General features: G+C 53.7%; 1 protein-coding gene across 2 annotated transcripts; it reads left to right on the top strand.

Annotated features, from left to right (window-relative positions):
- The first annotated feature begins 42 nt into the window (after positions 1 to 42).
- IRX5 (iroquois homeobox 5) lies at positions 43 to 11,542 on the top strand. 2 transcript variants are annotated; one of them, XM_085234681.1, is made up of 4 exons: positions 43 to 291; positions 1,204 to 1,609; positions 1,771 to 2,502; positions 5,591 to 11,542. In XM_085234681.1, the coding sequence occupies exons 1-4, from the start codon at positions 43 to 45 to the stop codon at positions 5,602 to 5,604; spliced, it is 1,401 nt and encodes a 466-aa protein (XP_085090807.1). In that variant the 3' UTR covers positions 5,605 to 11,542. The 2 variants fall into 2 exon arrangements, with proteins under 2 accessions (XP_085090807.1, XP_085090805.1); XM_085234679.1 differs by lacking the exon at positions 5,591 to 11,542 and having other exon boundaries at positions 1,771 to 2,928.
- Positions 11,543 to 17,141: the final 5,599 nt, after the last annotated feature.

Raw genomic sequence — 17,141 nt, 5'->3', positions numbered from 1 at the left:
GGCGGCTCCCCCGGGCCCGCGGGTGTATGTGTGCGCGGGGCCATGTCGTATCCTCAGGGCTACTTGTATCAGCCGTCTGCCTCCTTGGCTCTCTACTCGTGCCCGGCGTACAGCACCAGCGTGATTTCCGGACCCAGGACCGATGAACTTGGGAGATCTTCTTCAGGCTCCGCTTTTTCCCCTTATGCCGGATCTACCGCCTTCACCGCCCCGTCCCCGGGTTACAACTCGCACCTCCAGTACGGCACGGACCCGGCCGCCGCCGCCGCCGCCGCCTTCACTTCCTACGTGGTAAGAGCAGCCCCGGGCAGCGGCACCGCGCCGGGCACGGCACCCCCTCCCACGGCCCCGCTTTTTGTTCCCGTTCGATTTCGGGGCTCGCGGGGACAAAAGGCGGCGCGGCCCCCGGCCCCGGCGCGCTCCTCCCGCACCGCGCAGCGCTGCGGACACGGCCCGGGGAGAGCGGCCGGGGCCGGGCCGGGCCGGGCGGCATCGCACGGGGCAGCGGCAGCGCCGGAGGGACCGCTCCCGTTTCCCCAACGAGAGAAAAAATTATCTATTTTTGATTATATAGAAGAACAGGCTGCGGGTCTGAAATCCGCAACCGTTTTCTTCTTGCGGTGTAAAGGGGAACGAACCGACAGCGGCCGGAGGTGGGAGAAGTGCGGCCGGTGAGCCCGGCAACTTTCCCCGCTAATTGCGCTGCGATGGGCCCCGGGGCGCTCCGCCGCCGCACCCGAAATAAAGCCGGGGGTCGTGCTCGGCTCCTCCGCTCCATTCGCGCTCCAGGCGGAGTTCCCTTGAGTTATTCCCGTTTTTCTCGTTTATTTTTTCGTTTTTATTTTCCCGGCCTCTTTTCTTTCCCCCTCCCTTTTGCTCTTTCCTTTTCCCTTTATTCCCAACCCGGCAGGTTGTCCGCCGCGGCGGCAGCCCCGGGGAAACCGGGGGCAGCGGGGAGGCACTGAGAACGCAGCGGGGAAGGAAAGCGGCGGGAAGGCAGCGCCGCGCTCCCGGCCGCGGGGCAGAGGAGCGGGGTTCCCTCGGGGCCTGAGCCTTCCGGCAGTTCTCGGCTCCCCCCCCCCGGGCCGGAGCGGCGCTGCGGGGCGCTGCGGGGCGCGGGCAGGCCCGGCTGCCCTTGCCGTGTCATTGCCGCCCGCCGCCGCCTCGCCCTGCGCTCACGGCTGCTCCGCGCTCTCTCCGCAGGGCTCTCCCTACGAGCACCCCCCGGCCATGGCGGGCTCACTGGGCTACCACCCGTACGCGGCGCCGCTCGGCTCCTACCCCTACGGGGATCCCGCGTACCGCAAGAACGCGACGCGGGACGCCACGGCCACGCTCAAGGCCTGGCTCAACGAGCACCGCAAGAACCCGTACCCCACCAAGGGCGAGAAGATCATGCTGGCCATCATCACCAAGATGACCCTCACCCAGGTCTCCACCTGGTTCGCCAACGCGCGGCGGCGGCTCAAGAAGGAGAACAAGATGACCTGGACCCCGCGGAACCGCAGCGAGGACGAGGAGGAGGAGGAGAACATCGACCTGGAAAAGAACGACGAGGACGAGCCGCAGAAGCCGGAGGAGAAGGGGGACCCCGGCTCTCCGGACGCAGGTAGGCGGCGGACCGGGGTCGGGGGGGGGTACGCGCCCTCGGGGCTGCCCGGTGCGCCCAGGTGGGGGGAGCGGGCGGCGCCGCGCGGGCTTTGGGGGCGGCTGCGGGGCCCTCGGGTCGCCCGCCGAGCCGCCTCCCCACCCCCGTCCTTTCCCCCGCAGGAACGGCGGAACCCAGGGCCGCGCCGGCCTGCGAGCGCCTGCAGGAGCCCCCCAGCCCGCGGGAGGCCGAGGCCGGCCTCAGCAACTCGGATTGCAAGGAGCCGCCGGAGGAGCGGCTCGACGGGCCGCCCGCGCCGCCCAAAGCACCCGGGGCTTCCCCGCTGGGGCCGTGCCCGGGGGGCCGCGGTCCGGGCCCCGAGGAGCCCCCGCCGTTCCGGCCGCCCTCCGCCGCCGCGGGGCCGCCGCACGTCGCCGAGCCGCACCCGCTGCCGCCCGCCGCCGCCTCCGTCATCCACTCGCCGCAGCAGGCGGCCCTCGCCAAGCCCAAGCTCTGGTCGCTGGCCGAGATCGCCACCTCGGCGGACAGGGCGAGGGAGGCGGGCGGCGAAACGGCGGCCCCCGGCTCCGCCGTGCTGGGAGGCGGCGGCCCCCCGCGCCCCTCTCCGCCGCGGCCCCGCTCGCCGCCCGCGCAGTGCCCCTTCCCCAACGGGGCGGTCCTGCCGCGGCCGCTCTACTACACGGCGCCCTTCTACCCCGGCTACACGAACTACGGCTCCTTCGGGGCCCTGCACGGGCACCCCGCCGGCGGGCCCGCAGCGCCCGGCGCCGCCTTCAATGGATTAAACCAGACTGTGCTGAGCCGGGCCGAGGGGCTGGGGAAGGAGCCCAAGGCGGCCAGGAGCCAGCCCCAGGCGGAGCTCGGCAAGGACTCGCCTTACGAACTGAAGAAAGGTATGTCCAGCATTTAATGTCGGCTTCCCTCCTTCCCCCGCTGGGACTGTGCTTCGGTTCTTTTTCTTTTTTCTTTCTTTCTTTTTTTTTTTTTTTTTTTAATTTATTGAAAGAAATAAGAAATGCCGCGGCAGTTATTTTTCCACTACCAAAAGAAAGGCAAAAACGAAACAAACGGCGCCAGCGGTTCCCCCCCGCGCCCGCAGCGCTCCCCGCGGCCCCCACGGACGTTTGTACGGACCCCTCTGTATATTTAATGTAGCTTTTGTATTTAAATTGATAATACGGTATCTTTGAAGTAAATTATGAAATCGAGACACCTGTACAGGCATTAATGTTGTTTTCGTAATATAAATATATACATTTCTGTGTCTTTTTCCGAATTGTTTCATAGTTTTAAAAATATATATATACAAGTTTAATTTATTTTTTTATGGCTAGTGTTTTTTTTTCCCCCCCTTGGGCGTGCGCTAAACTATAACGAGGGAAAAAAAAAAAAAGGGGGCAAAGAGGAACGGGTCCCACTTCTGGGATCCAGCGCTCGTTGGGAAGTGGGGGGGCGGCACAACGCAGCCCCGCTCCGGCAGCCGCAGAGCCTCGCTCTCTTCCCGCAGCGGGCGCGGGGCCGATCCCGCACGTAACCTCATTACCCGCAATCAGTGCCGCGTTTCACGCGAAGCGATCCGCTGCTCAACTTCGCTAATGAGTTCGATTTTCTGCCAGATTTCCCCTCGCTGGCGGTGCCCGGGGCCGCGGCCGCGGGGGCAGCGCTCGGGGCCCCCTCCCGGGCCCGCGGTGCTTGCGGGCGGCGGCAGGTAGGGGTCACACTCGGCCCGGCTTTGGCGCCCGCCCGCCGCCGCGGGAGCTCCGCGCGCCGCCCGCCGTCCCGGAGCGCTCCGAGCCCCACGGTGCCCCGGGGGCCGAGGCGGGGGGGGGCACCCGGTGTCCGCGGGAGCCGAGCGACCCGGTCCGGCAGAACGCGGCGTCGGGAGGGGGGCGGCCGGGGGCCGGGAAGGGCTCTGCTCTGCGCCGGCCGGCCGGAGCGGGGGTGTCGGGCGGAGGCGGGCACGGAGGGAACGTTCCCAGCGGCGGGCAGCCCGCTCCGTTCTGTTCGCGTGGGGTTTGGTTCGGGTTCGTTTCTTTTTTTTTTTTTTTCTTTTTTTTCTTTTTTTTTTCTGATCCGGATAATTATTCCGTGAGCCCTTCAACTTTGTCGGAGCCGTTCGGTGGCCGGAACAGGTTTATTCACGCGTGCGTGCGTGTTACGGGGCTTTAAAAGGTCCTTCGTGTCTCACGTCTGAACACCTGGGTACCCGAACGGTGCGTGCGGTCTCGTTTGAAATCAAAATTGTTCCGACCTGAATATGCAAAGACTCAAATTTTCCAGGGACAACAATACGTTCTTTTGTCTCTTTATAAATTATACAAGAATTTTTATCGCCCGCTCTGACCCGCGCTCGGGTCCCGCACTCACAGTGCGGAGCGCCGGCCGCGTTCCGCGCAGGAGGAGCGCAGCGGCCGCGGGGATGGGGCTGTGCGGGGCGGCCCGGGGGGGGAACTTCCCATGGCCGGGGCCGGCAGTGTGGAACCAACAGGTTCCCAACGGGTCCGGCCGAACGGGGTTTCGTTTTTCAGCGAGCGGGGACGGATTTGGTTTAATGCCGCTCTACCTTTTCCCAGCTCACCTCCCTGTCTCTGAGAAAGCCGTTCCGCACGGCAGCTCCGGAGCTCCGCTCGTTCGGTAGCCCCGTTCCCTTTCACCGGGACTGCTTTCGGCGGGTCTGTCCGTGGTATCAGTACGATTTTCGTTTGATATATAAATTCCGCCGGGAATTTCCCGTTCCCCTCAGGTCGCGGCCCGTCGCCCATTTAAACCATAACCATTCCTGCGGCCCCACCGCTGTTCCCTCCCAGTTTTGCCTCTTCCCCGTCCCTCTGCAGCGGGGGGGGACCCGGCGCTGCCGTTCCTGCTTTCTCCTTTCTAACAGCAAGGGGAGGCAGGGGGGCAGCCCGCTCTTTCTGCTGTACTATGTCAATTTGTTGTTTGAAAACAAAACAAAACATTTTGAGGACACTTAAAATACAACTAACGGGAGCCAGTGCGGGTTCCCGGGAGCAGCGTCCGCCGGGCCGCGAGCGGGGCCGAGCCGGCAGCATTAGCAGCAGTAACAGCAGCAGTAACAGCAGCAGTAACAGCAGCAGTAACAGCAGCAGCAGGTGCCCGGCCCGGGCCGCAGGTGGCGGCGGCGCAGCCCCCGAGGTCCGTCCGCTCCCGTCGGGCTCCCGGCATCTCCTGCGTGGGGCCGCAGAGCCGCTCTGCCCGGTCGGGGCCCCTCAGGGAACGAGGAGGTCCCGCCTGCGGCCGCTCCGGGAGCCTCAGGCACTGGAGTAGGGGCTGCCCCGGAGGAGCCCCGCAGGTGCCCCGGGCTGAGGGACCGGGGTCGGCCGGGAGCAGCGGGCCCCCCCTTGTCCCCGGGCAATTTCTCAATGGCGCATGGCGACGAGGCGGGGAACCCGGCGCAGCCCCGCTGCTTCCTCTTTCACGCTTAAAACCAAAACAAATCCGAGTTCAGACGCCCGCACCTCAGGCCGTGTTCGTAGCCCCCGTCTCCCCGGTTGCGGCCTTTCCCGTTTATCTGCTCCACGGCCTCCCCTCAGGCCGGAGGCCGCGAAGTGCCCAGGCCCGCCCGGAGCTGCGGCACGAGAGCAGGGACAGCGGTGTCGCGGGGGGCGGCCGAGGGAAGGAGAGATGGAGTGCGGTGCGGAGCTGCCCGAGCCCGGGTTTGGCCGCGGGCAGAGCCCACTGCGGGGCCCGAGCCTCGGGAGCTCCGCCGTCCCCGCACGGTTAGTATCGGGGGCACCGCGGCCGGCCGGGAACGAGTGCCCCAGAACCTGCTGCCTTCCAACCGAGCGCTACGGTAATAATTCCCCGTCCCCGTCCCCCCGCCGGTTCCTTTAAGATCTGCCACAAATACATCAATGGCCCCGAAGAAGGAGCTTTGGCGGAGAACAAGTGGCAGTTCTGAATTTACCTTTTGTGTGCGCCTCAGATGCAATCTTAAGGCATTTTTTCCCCTCTCTTCCACAGAAAAAGAGCGTTAATCTGCCCCATCTCGGGGCCCGAGGATCGGAGCGGAGGAGACATTCACTGCAAGCACGTAGGGGAATAAGGGTCTCGCTTTATTGAATCATCAAATCCCAGGAACGAAGCTCTTAATTAATTATGGGTGCTAAAAATTCAGGCCAGCTGCTTCTTTTTACTCGGCTCTGACAGAGAAAGACAAAGTCTGCGGCGAGCTCCTCCGAGGCGCTCCGCATAAATCAGCGCTCCCGGCCCGCGGGGACAGATGGCGCCTCGGCCCCGCGCCGCCCGCATTCCTCCACCGCACCGCGGCGGTGCGTGAGCGCCGGTCCGGCCCGGCCCTGTCCGACGGCGCGGCCGCGGGAGCGGCTCCCTTTCGCCGCCGGAAGGAGCAGAACCCCGCGGTGCCCGCGGCCGGAGCTGTCCGGAGCCCTACAACCGGCGGGTCCGGGCACCAGACCGACGGGCTCCGCGCCGCGTTACCGGGCGGCCGTCGGCGGTGCGGGCCCGCAGCTCGTAGCCCGGCGCTGCGCTGCCCCGGCCAGGCGCCGCGTCTCGCCCCTGCGGGGGTCCGGCTCCGCACCTCTCCTTGCCGCCGCCATCGGCTTCTATTTGCTTAGAGCAAACCACGGCCCTCTCCTCGCTCGCGCCTGATGGATGCAAATGTAAATGTGCACTTATTTAATTGGATCGGGTCCCAAGATAAAAGAGATAAACGGCTCCCGGTTTGCCAAGTTATTTTCAGAGGCACGCGGTGCCGTGCAGAGGGAAAGTTAATGAAGAGGAGCGGCCGCCCCGCGTCGAAACGGCTTTCTCCGGCCGCGGGGGGCCCTCGGGCCCGGCCTCACCCTGCGGAGCCCCGCTCCCCTCCCCCCCCCTCCGACCCCCTCGTGTGGGAGCACGGCAGACGGTATTGATACCAACATCGGGTTTGTCGCTAAAGTCCTTCCAAAACAAATTCTCCGGCTGAATGCCAACGCGTGCGTGTCGGCCGGTGACAGCTGATTAGTGAAATGATTTACGGCCAAGTTAAAAAAAATTGATACTGTCAAAGGCTGCAATTTGAAAAAAAAAAAGAGAGGGAGAGAGAAGGCGGCTCAGCCTGCAGGTCTTCCACCGCAGCGCCAGCCCACCCCACACCACGAGCACCTGCAGCCCTCTGGGCCCGGTGGGCTGCACTGCACGGAGCACAGCCTGGCCCTGTCCCCTCACTGCCTGCCCACGGCATCACCTGCAGCCCTGCACTGCGGCCTCAGGCCACCTTTTTGTTTTGAGACTTTTTTCTGCTCATTAATTGATTAAAAAATCCCCCCTTCCCTCATTTCTCTGCAGCTCTTCTTCATAAAGAAAGCTTTTGCTCCGCAATAAAGTGAGAGACTTTGATCCCAGATCATCCTCTTAGGCCTTCCAGCTGAAATCAGTGGAGAAACTATGTGGAGTTATTGTTCGCACTTGCTGCACTTCTGATTCAGAAAGGGCTGATTTATTAGCTTGTCAAGGGAAGCATTGTTCAGGAAGGCAATCAAAAAGCACTTACCTAGCTAAACTAAAATTACTGCCTTTTCAGTGGCTAATTTGTATAACTCCCATGGAGGAACTTGGGAAGTGTTTGATGAGGCATAAAATGATGATTAATGAATTTATTGGCCTGCTGCTCATCAAATAGGAGTAGTATATCTTTCCTCTATTGGGCGTTGGGGCTAATGCTACGTGGCTGTGTAAAGCAAGTCCAATATGATCTCCTTTTTAGCCCCCTTTTAACCCCCGTGACCTGAAGAATATCTCCGTGTAACAGAGGCAACATCAGGGGAGCTCAGAGACAAAGAGCCTGTTTGATACGACGGAAAATGAGAAACGCGAGGGAAGTCGCTGCAGGGACAGATCCGCTCAGTTTTCGGCTTTCAATCACTTTGACTACTGAAGTGGGAAGAATGCAGAAACTAGATAAGGTGCGAGAAGAGAAAAGAAAATGACAAACCAATTTTAACTTTCAGAAAGGAGCCAGCCAACAACTTCGCTGCTCCCGAGGCGGAGCAGGAGTGCAGGCAGTGCTGCGGCTCTGAGCCATCGTGCCCAGCCCAGCTCACGTCGGGCACGGCGCGGCTGTCCTGAGCCTGCGAATGTCCTTTCTCCTCTGCTGGAACAGCTTGGGTCCTCCTGTGAGCAGTGGTTAATGCTTGAGTCGCTATTCTGGGGCTGGGGCTTGGAGAGAAACAACTTCCTTTCCCCTTTAAAAGCCCGTTCTAAATCACGTGTGACGCAGTGCCCACCTTACGCACGACACGATGCCTTATGCACTGCACATTGCTGCTTTGAGCAGGGTAAGACCCCCAGAAGATCAAAAACATTGCAGACATTCTCAAAATCTTGTTAAAATGCATCTGCCTGAGATTTGGAGCCAGAGATCTTCCCGGGACGGAACCAATTTAGCTCTCAGCTTCCAAGGACCCTTCCCTTGCTGCTCCGACACAAGGGCTGGGCCTGGGGGCTGCAGCTTCACATCTCCTAGTGAAGGTGCGTGTGTCTCAGCTGGACCTGCTGCCAAGGAGGCAGCTTCTCCCATTCAGTCCCAGAACTAGGAGAAAATCTCTCATCTACTTCAAGAACACGTATTCTCTGTAAAAAGCAAATCTGGCTGTCCCATGCTAGGTAACACTGTCATTTCAAATGCTCTTGCTTGCAAAACGTAAGGTATATAATGAATCAGAATGGTTAATTTTCCAGATCTTTTAAGAAACTGTCAGAGGAGGAAACTCCTGACCAATCTTTCTGTTGCAGAGGATGTGCGAACAAATCACAAAACTGCCCTGAGCCTACATGCTGCCTTCTCTGACTACAGGAATGCAGCACCCATCTCACGTTCAGAAGATGAGAAAATATTTATTTGAATGTTAGTGAATGGGTATTTGTCCGAGACCCTTCTGGGCAAAATGATCCCCTGGAAAACAATGTTTATAAACATCCCCAAGCAAACAGCCCCCTCCTGACACCAGCCTACCACCAAGGCACTGCTCAGCAAGTTTTATCTGCAAGTCCTTGACCTGTGACTGCTTTTACAAAGGCTCTCTGTTCATTAGCAATTTCAGGTCACTTTGAGTACTTGTGTCATGAGTGCATAGCACAGCTGTAAAATACAAGTATTAAGTACCAGCTGCATTAATACAGGGGCTTATTTTCCTCCACTTGGCTCCCAAAAGCAACATGATCTTACACATCAGTGAAAAAAGACATAGTTATATTTGCATAATTACGGCAATATTGTAGGTCGTTAGTGCAACAGACCTGAGAGGCTGATTTATGATTAAATATGTATGGCTAAAAGTTGCCATGCTGGGTAGTGTGCGTAGCATTAGACAATGACAGTTTTGGGGCATAATTGCTTTAATGTGGGCAATTAAGACTAAGTGCATGTGATTTTAGTGTCTGCCCTACATTCCTCTGAATGATTACAATGATCAATACACATGATTTGTAAGTCGCTTCCTATTGATCGAATGGTAAAATGTTTGACCTTCCTTTGAGGAAGTAATTTGCTAAATTATGACACCACATAAAGTCTTTCTTGGTTCAGAGGTGAGGGGTAATGGTGCTCAGAATTTAAAAAAGAAAGAAAGAAAGAAAGAAAAAAATAAATAAAGAAAAGAAAAGAAACTTTGCTCCCCTTCCCCTGAAGGTCTCTGCAATGTCCCTGCCCACTTGCTGACTTCACCTGTGCAGGGAGGAGCCTGGCACATCCCTCCTGGAAATTAACAGGGGGAAAAGACCGGACTGCACACTCAGTCCATCTCTGCAAGAAACTCTCCTGAATGAACTCGATCTGTTTACACCTCGATGCCAAACCACCAGGAAGCTCTGACCACAAGGTCTCTGCTGTTTGCGAGTTGCTGGGGAGAAACGCGCAGCAGCAAAGCTGGGGAAGCGGAGCACCGTGCGAGAGCTGGGACACGTGGCGGGGCTGCCCGGGCTGCCTGCCAGCCTGCGCCTTGCTGCGCACATGGCGCAGAATAGCCCTCGTGTATCACATTAGCAGGTATGAAGAGGAAAACAACAAAGAGCCCATGAAACCGTGTTAGCTGGCGAGCAGCGACTTTGTTCTGCTGAGACGCTTCCGCCCGGTAGGAGTGCCTGAGCGGGCGGGTAGCAAAGGGGATCAAACCGAGGAGGTGCAGTGTGCTGAGATGGAGGTGCAGTGCTTACAGGGGGCTCTGGCCAGGCCCTCGGTGCCACAACCCACCAGCAGCTTGCACTGCTGCACGCATCTGCAGCAGCTCCCACTCACTGCCGGCACTTCGGCACGCAGCGGGGGAAAGGAGTTCTGTCCCTGATGGCCCAGCCAGAGAGAGCTCATTCCCTGCCACCAAAGCCCTGCTGCTAGGAGTGCAGGGCTGAGAGCTAGATGGAGAAATGTTCATGTGCTGGCACTGCCCTCCTGCTGGGAGCCATCAGGAGAAGGTCAGCTAAATCATCTCACCTCCCTGGCAGATCTTAGTAGCACAGTTCTCACCAAATTTCTTTTTTTCTTAACATACTGTGCAGCAAAAGTCTGACCTTGAACTTGGAATCGAGCTGTTGGATATCCTTTGCTTAAGCTCTCCAGCTGCCCAGATCTGATGGCAAACTTTTCAATTCCAAAGATAAGAGCTACTGCCACTGTTTTCTCTGAACTTTCTTCCGGGAGAACACATCCCCAGGTCCTGCTCAGCCCAGCTCCCAGGCTCTGTGAACACCCTGTGGTCTCCTGGGACCTGCACGCAGGCTGCCTGAGCCAGGGAGCACTGAGCTGGCCTCTGGAAAGGATGCAGTCACCTCAGAGATGTCTCCAGTGGCAGCTGAGAGCCCCAGGGCACATGGCTCTGACCATGGGCCGTTGAGATCCCATAATGGGCAGAAGCTGGAGGGTAGGGAATTACTGCAGTGCTCCTCTGATAGCAGAAACACCCAAGGCAGGGCAATGAACAACAGCCCTAAGCACTGCGACAGCCAGCAGCAAGGAAAGGCGCACAGCAGCATGAACCAGCCCACCCTAAAGCCAATGCCTCAACCAGGGCTGGCACACTAGAAGTGCTCTGCTTACTATGGGAAGAGCCCACAGGGACTACAGCAGGTGTCTGCAGTGCGGGCATCTGGAGCCAGGGGAGATGGTTTCACTGCAGGCAGATGGCCTCTCCCTGCTAGGTGCCTGCCTTTAGAATTACCATAATAGCCTCAGCAATCTCAAACAAAAAGCAGACCCACCCACTGTAAAATATATATCGAATGAATTCTTTTTACTGATTTGAGAAATAGTGTTAAGGAACGTTTAGAAATAAACGTTTGTCAAAATCTGAGTAGCCCAAGTATCTCTAATACCTCAACTGAAGTACCACAGCAGTACCCAATAGAATGGGATAGTAGTTGTTGTGATAAATGGACAAGTTGTCAAAGCTCTTATTTACATTGGAGCTTCAATACGAACACTTCCATTGGCTTTCTACTGAAATATTTATGGAATAAGACAAAACTCCACGACCCTCACTCAGGAATGCCTGTAACCACCTCTCTAGTTTTAAAGACAGAGCCACAGAAGTTGATGAGACTTCAACACAGTTAACTGTGGAATCAGGACAGGTTCCTCACGTGGTGCATGGGAGAATCCGGCCCACAGATGTAATGGTGGCATAAGACACAAAATTGCATCAAATATTTGACGAATCTCATGGCTACATGAAAAACAGCATTTGCAAAACTAAGTTCCTGGTTATGCTGAGGACCAGAAAAAACAAAATAGGATAAGGTGTCAACATAGGAATAGGAAAAGAGAAACTTCGCATGCAAAACTGGTAAAGGATTTGTGTGATTTTGCAAGTTCAAAATGTAACAGACACATTTCTTTGTTGCTGTTAATTTTGTTTTGCCTTCTTATTAACTGCATCGCTTTGATGAATATTTTTAAAAATAAAATAATGGTTATCACTCAGACTGCTTTGAAGTATTTATGTGTGGAGTGACTGGTAGCATTTATTGATTTCATAGTGTGACACTAAAAGTTTTGATATGGGATTTTAAAAAATGATATTTGAAGTTAAAAGAAGACATCTTGATTAAAGCCAGAACAAATTGTTTGGCTGAGATTCAAGCTCTGGTTCACATCCCTTTCCAAGCCTGTCGATTCACTTGCTCACTGGGAAAGGCCCATATGCTTTCAATGGACAAGTTAAAAATTCATGCAGGAAACTGCTTCAAAGTTGGGAACCAATGGAACAGCTAAATCCATAAGGGAAAAATACATTCATAGATGTTGGATATCGGATATATGTGCTTAAGGGGGTTCAACTGTGAGCCACAGACAGTGTGACCTTGAAGCCCATCCCAGCCTTCTGTGTATCTGTTGCCTGTATGCAGACTGCTGATAATACAGTTCCCATCACCTCTTGCACAGGGAGCTGGGAAGATGAGCAGCAGCTCCACGACGCTCGAAGCCATATGGCTGGAGAGATGAGCTGGGGGCTACAGCTGAAATCTCAAACAGGCTGCAAAGAGCTGGTGGGTGTGAACGCTCCCTGCCTGCAGCTTTTGGGCAGCTGGCTCCAAAGGTGCTCCGGAGACTCCATCATACCAAACCTGAGGCTCTGTTGACAATTCCTCCAGAAAGGCTTGACAACAGCCTTCCTAGCTTCTCAAGGTGGATAGGGAAAAGGGCAAACCCATATCTGTGGGCCGCTCAGCACTTCCAGATCCAGCAAAGCCCCACACTTCTCCTTTCCAGTCTGGTAAACAAAGACAGTGTATCACCTGGCACGAAGAAAAAGGAGCAGGAGTTGTTCATAAGGAGCTGATACTGCTGAATCTTCACAGGGATATTCTGTCTCAGCCACAGCAACTGGAATCCTCAAGTCCAACTTGGGACCCATTCCTGAAATAACTGGCCTGAAGCACCTGCTCCTCGGGCAGTCCAAGAGAAGAGCATCACCACTTCTCTCCAGCTTCTTCTGTTGCTGGTCTCACTGGGGATGAGACTGACTTTTAAAGGAAATGCTCGCTAGTGCCACTTGGGAGGGTTGTGAAGAAGAAATGCCTTGTCAGTTTTGCAATGGAAAATGTAATAACTCACTAGCAGGCTATTGACTGAGTTGTTAAACTCAGGGGGGAAAAAAACCTGTTAGGTGAGCTGGTTAATATCAAGGCTCACCATTCACTTCTGCATACTACAGACCATGTCAAAAGCTTTCCAGTAATCAGTAGAGCTTAAGAAAAGTCTCTGATTAACTTTTCTTTCATCTTTCTCTTTTCCATCTGGTGTTAAAGATCAAACCTTCAGTTCCTCTCCTCTTTTAAGCCTTGCCTGTTTGACAGCAAACTTCTCATCCATCTTAAATCTAGTGAGGGCTAGAATGTCTTTCAGCAGTGGCTAGAGGGTAGACATCTTATCAGATACTAACCATATTGCTCCTTCCCTTTTCCTTTAGCTCTGTATTTGTTATTAGAGGATATAGCTGGGTTTTCCGACTGTTTGGCTTCTATCCCCCCACTGCTGGATAGTGCTGTGCTGATAATGCTTTGCAAATCGCTGCAGCATCCCAGCTTTGGAATGCAGTCTCTGCACTTTGCATAGCTCCTTCCAACTGCACCAGCTGCCCAGGATGCTTGTCCCCTGGGACTTGCAGCATCTGTGCTCCTCAAGGTACTGTGACATGGGGATGACAGTGATTTTGACAATGCCAGGGCTGTAAAGCTTCACACTGCGCTGTGCCTGCAGGGTAAAGGCAGTGCCCTCCCTTCAGCAGAGGCTGTGGTAGGACTGAGGCTCAGCCACCGTTTAGAAATGCATCTTAGTGGGATGTGAAGGAGAACAGCTGGAACCTGGCCCTGATCCTCCTCTCATGGCATTCTTACAGCTAGTCCTTAGCAGCAGAACAAGAAAAGCAGCTGTAATTATTTGCTACATGGCTTACACAATACAAAGAGGTAGCATCTCACCATCACACTGGGGCCACTGAGGGCCCGAAAGACAGAGAGCATTTGGATAATGGTAAATGGAAGAACATCAATATAATTACATTTCTAATTATCTCAACATAAATTCTGCCTCACTGTTCTGAGCCTGGAGCAAAGAAGTGGGTGCTATCACATGGGAGCAACACCTTCCCTTTAGGAGGAGGTAAGCGAGAGCCTTTGGAGGTGACTGGTGCTGTGTCAGAACCAGGTCCTGTCAGCTCACCTCTGTCTGATGCTGAGCAGTATGAGGGGTCAGGAGAAATGCAGAAGCACTGCGCAGGGCAGATATGGACAGCCTGCATCCTATCCTGCTCTACGGTAGTCCCAGGCTGACTTACATCCTAGAATATTTGGATCAAAACTCTTGGCATTATTCGTTGTATTAATTACAACATTGTGTTATTTCTGATTTCCACATAAGCATCTAAATGGGAATCCTCCTCCATCTCGGTCGGAGCAGTTTGCTGTGGCAGACAGGCCCTGCTTAAATCCTGTGTTGCGTAAAAAAGCTTTTCCATTTGTCAATGCTGCATTTCATACCTTTAACTATCAATTTAGCTGACACTGGAATTCACTTAAAACATTTCTTCTCAATGTAATATATTCTATATGTGTAGGCTCATGCTCATATGGTGAAATGGCAATCAATTGTGCTTACAGTTATAAACACAATTACTGCACCACTGCTGCAGTTCCTACAGCTCTCGTTGGTGCGGGGGATTAATCGTCACGAGGACTGGGGAGGGGGGAAATAATAATAAATGCAAACATTCTGATTAAATGCTGCAGAACGCTGAGCTGAATGTGGAAAGGACCAACTCCTCACAGCTCTGACTGGTGCATATCACCCCAGCGCGGGCCCGACTCATCCATCACACATTTCTTCAGTTGTAAAGCAGCACAGCTTTGATTGCGGGACGTTCTGCTGATAGCAAAGCCTGAGGGACAGAGCTGTGGGCCAGACTGCCCGCTTCTTACATTTGTTGGTTGCATGTAACGTGCAGATTACGACATGTTTTATGCTACGCTGTTTGCCAAAATGCATTTTATTTGCTAAAGGGAGCTGAACTATGAAAATAAATGAGCTATTTTTTAACTTAATGATGTGCACAGGCTCCTGTTGAAATACTTGGAGAATACACCACCTTCCTCTACCAAATTTAATTCTGCAGACAACACTTGTTTAGCAAACCACGTCTTTAAATCCGTATTTACGACCTCAGGAGGTCTGACTGTACTCCTTGTCTCCTTTGGCTGTGGGATACAAACTCATAACTTGGTTAGCTAAGCAGCTAACTCGTCTGCCTCATCGACGGGTTTGCAAAATTAATTGGTGAGTAGTGTGCACTGCTTTATGCGTGCAGTCCGCATAATAATCATGATTTATTTCACATTTGGTAGAAGTTTTAAATACTCTTTTGCCCAATAATACAAACTTTGAAACAATTTCGAAACTCTGCTTTCAGTTTGGGGAAAAGCCATTTGCTCCTGGGTTCTCTGAAGGCATGGAAAGATGTCAAGTTTTTCAGCGCTGCATCTGAGAGCCAGAAAACCAACACACTCTGGGCAGAATCAGCGTCATCATAAATAAAAGAGTAATGTTTTGATTTGGAGTTATAAATAATGAAATAAGCACCTGATTTTTATCCAAAAAATTAAGAGGCATAATTAATTCAGACATGCTCCAGGGCAGCTCTAACACGTGCTCTTTGTTCTCGTGGTTTCTTGTCTATCTGACACGGTTGCTAGGATGCTACTGTACAATAATACCTCTCAGGAGCACTACCTCCAGGTTATGTGTGTGTGACGCAGCATCATTTTCAACTTCTTTTCTCCTTTAGAAGCTGATCATTTTGCCAAGCTAGGTGTGATCCCAGCCTCCCAGCCGACACACAGTTATGAAACTGGATGAATGAACGGGATGAGGACCAGAGGCTCCGATGTCCTGTTATTTCCAGCTCAGTGTGCAGTGCGGCAGGGCTCCCCAGCTGAAAACAGAGCATCTCTCGGGGACGCATAGGTGGGAACAGAACGATGCCTGCACCTCTTGGTGCTTGCAGAGGGAAAAGCAGCTAGTTCTGCAGCCGAAGAACCAGCTGAAGCAGAGAGGCATCTCTCTGACATCCCTGAGGTTCCGTAATGATGTCATCCTTAGGTCAATAAGAGTAAGGGAAAGTTCGGCACTGACAATGAATGTTGTTTGACAAGCAAAGATTTATTATTTTATAATTTTTACTTATTAGATAGTATTGATGAAGCTGATGAATCCCCTTTAAACTCCCATTGAGTGGCAGCTGCCAAGTGGCAGTGCACATGAGGCCTCCCACAGCCCCCACTGTTACAGATCCCACCACTCATGAGTTAGGGGAAAAGAATCTGTAGCTCACAGGCAGCTATGTTGTGGCTCTTACAACTTCACAATTAATTGTGCCAAGTTGGATTCACACAGACAAAGACAGAGTATAAAAGTGGCTGATTCTAACTGTGCATTAGGGAAATTACCTTTAGTGAAATATTGTAACTTCCAGCACCCACATGTAGCAAACTAAGTACAGGGTTTCAGAGAATTGCATGGCTGATTACAGAGCTGGTTTATTTTCAGACTGCATCAGGTAGGAAACAGGCACAATTTGTGTGATACAATTAGCAGTACTTCTTAATCACACGCACGCTCCTATGCACATACACAAGCTTGAATGGCAGATCTGCATGAATTCAAACAAAACCCAGCAGAGACTATGCAGCAAAGGTTCTACCATCAACTTTACAGTGTTAGGTTCATAAGGGAGAACCCAAATGCTCAGAGGGCATTTGCAGCTGCGTTGCTTTCAGCTGGATAATGTGGGTTAGGGCACTGTACAGTTCCTCCCACAGCCTCTGCAAATATGGCCACGCAACACTGTTAAAACAGGTGGGAGTCCACTCAGTCCAGTGGCCACCTCATATCTGCTGCAGCATCCCCCAAGCTGTGCTACAGACAGACAGTGCAAAGAACTCCGATTTCAGGCTCAAAATGCACACACAGCATCCTGCCATTCTGAGCTGGTCTTTTTCCTTCAGAGTAACCAAAGCACCTCTCAGAGCTGCAGCTGAAGACTGACTTGTCCTAGCTGACATTTGCTGCTTTCTCTCACATTTTTGCCCCTGCAGAGTAACTAAACTGCTCAGGCAGCTCCATCATGAGCAAGGGCAGGCTCACCTCTGTGCAGAGGGAACTGAATAGTAAATAGGTCTCGTGTCAGAAAACTTGATCTATTTCTTCTGAGCATCCAGCGGATCTATTCCTCCTTAACTAACTTACTAAACTTATTTTCCTCACTGAGCTCATGCCAACTTCAGAGTCCAATCTTAAAGTTTAACCATTCATTCCAGTGCCTGAAAAAGTGCCTTTTTTCTTTGAGTCAGTTCAATCTCATCTCTCATCTAGATTGGCAGGTTCCCCTTTATCTGTCATTCCAGTTTCCCTCTGCATACAGAAATCGCCTTGTCCAGAGGCCGTGCTCTGCAGCAAGTCCAATGTGAAGCAGAACCATGCTGGTGGGGTGTGCAATCCCCTGCTGAACAGCCCTTGGCAGCTATGGGT

This window comes from Meleagris gallopavo, chromosome 13 (genome assembly GCF_905368555.1).
Source record: "Meleagris gallopavo chromosome 13, MGAL_WU_HG_1.1, whole genome shotgun sequence".
Taxonomy (NCBI): domain Eukaryota; kingdom Metazoa; phylum Chordata; class Aves; order Galliformes; family Phasianidae; genus Meleagris; species Meleagris gallopavo.
Note: the sequence above shows the minus strand (reverse complement) of the source record. Positions and strands in the feature narration are given on the sequence as shown.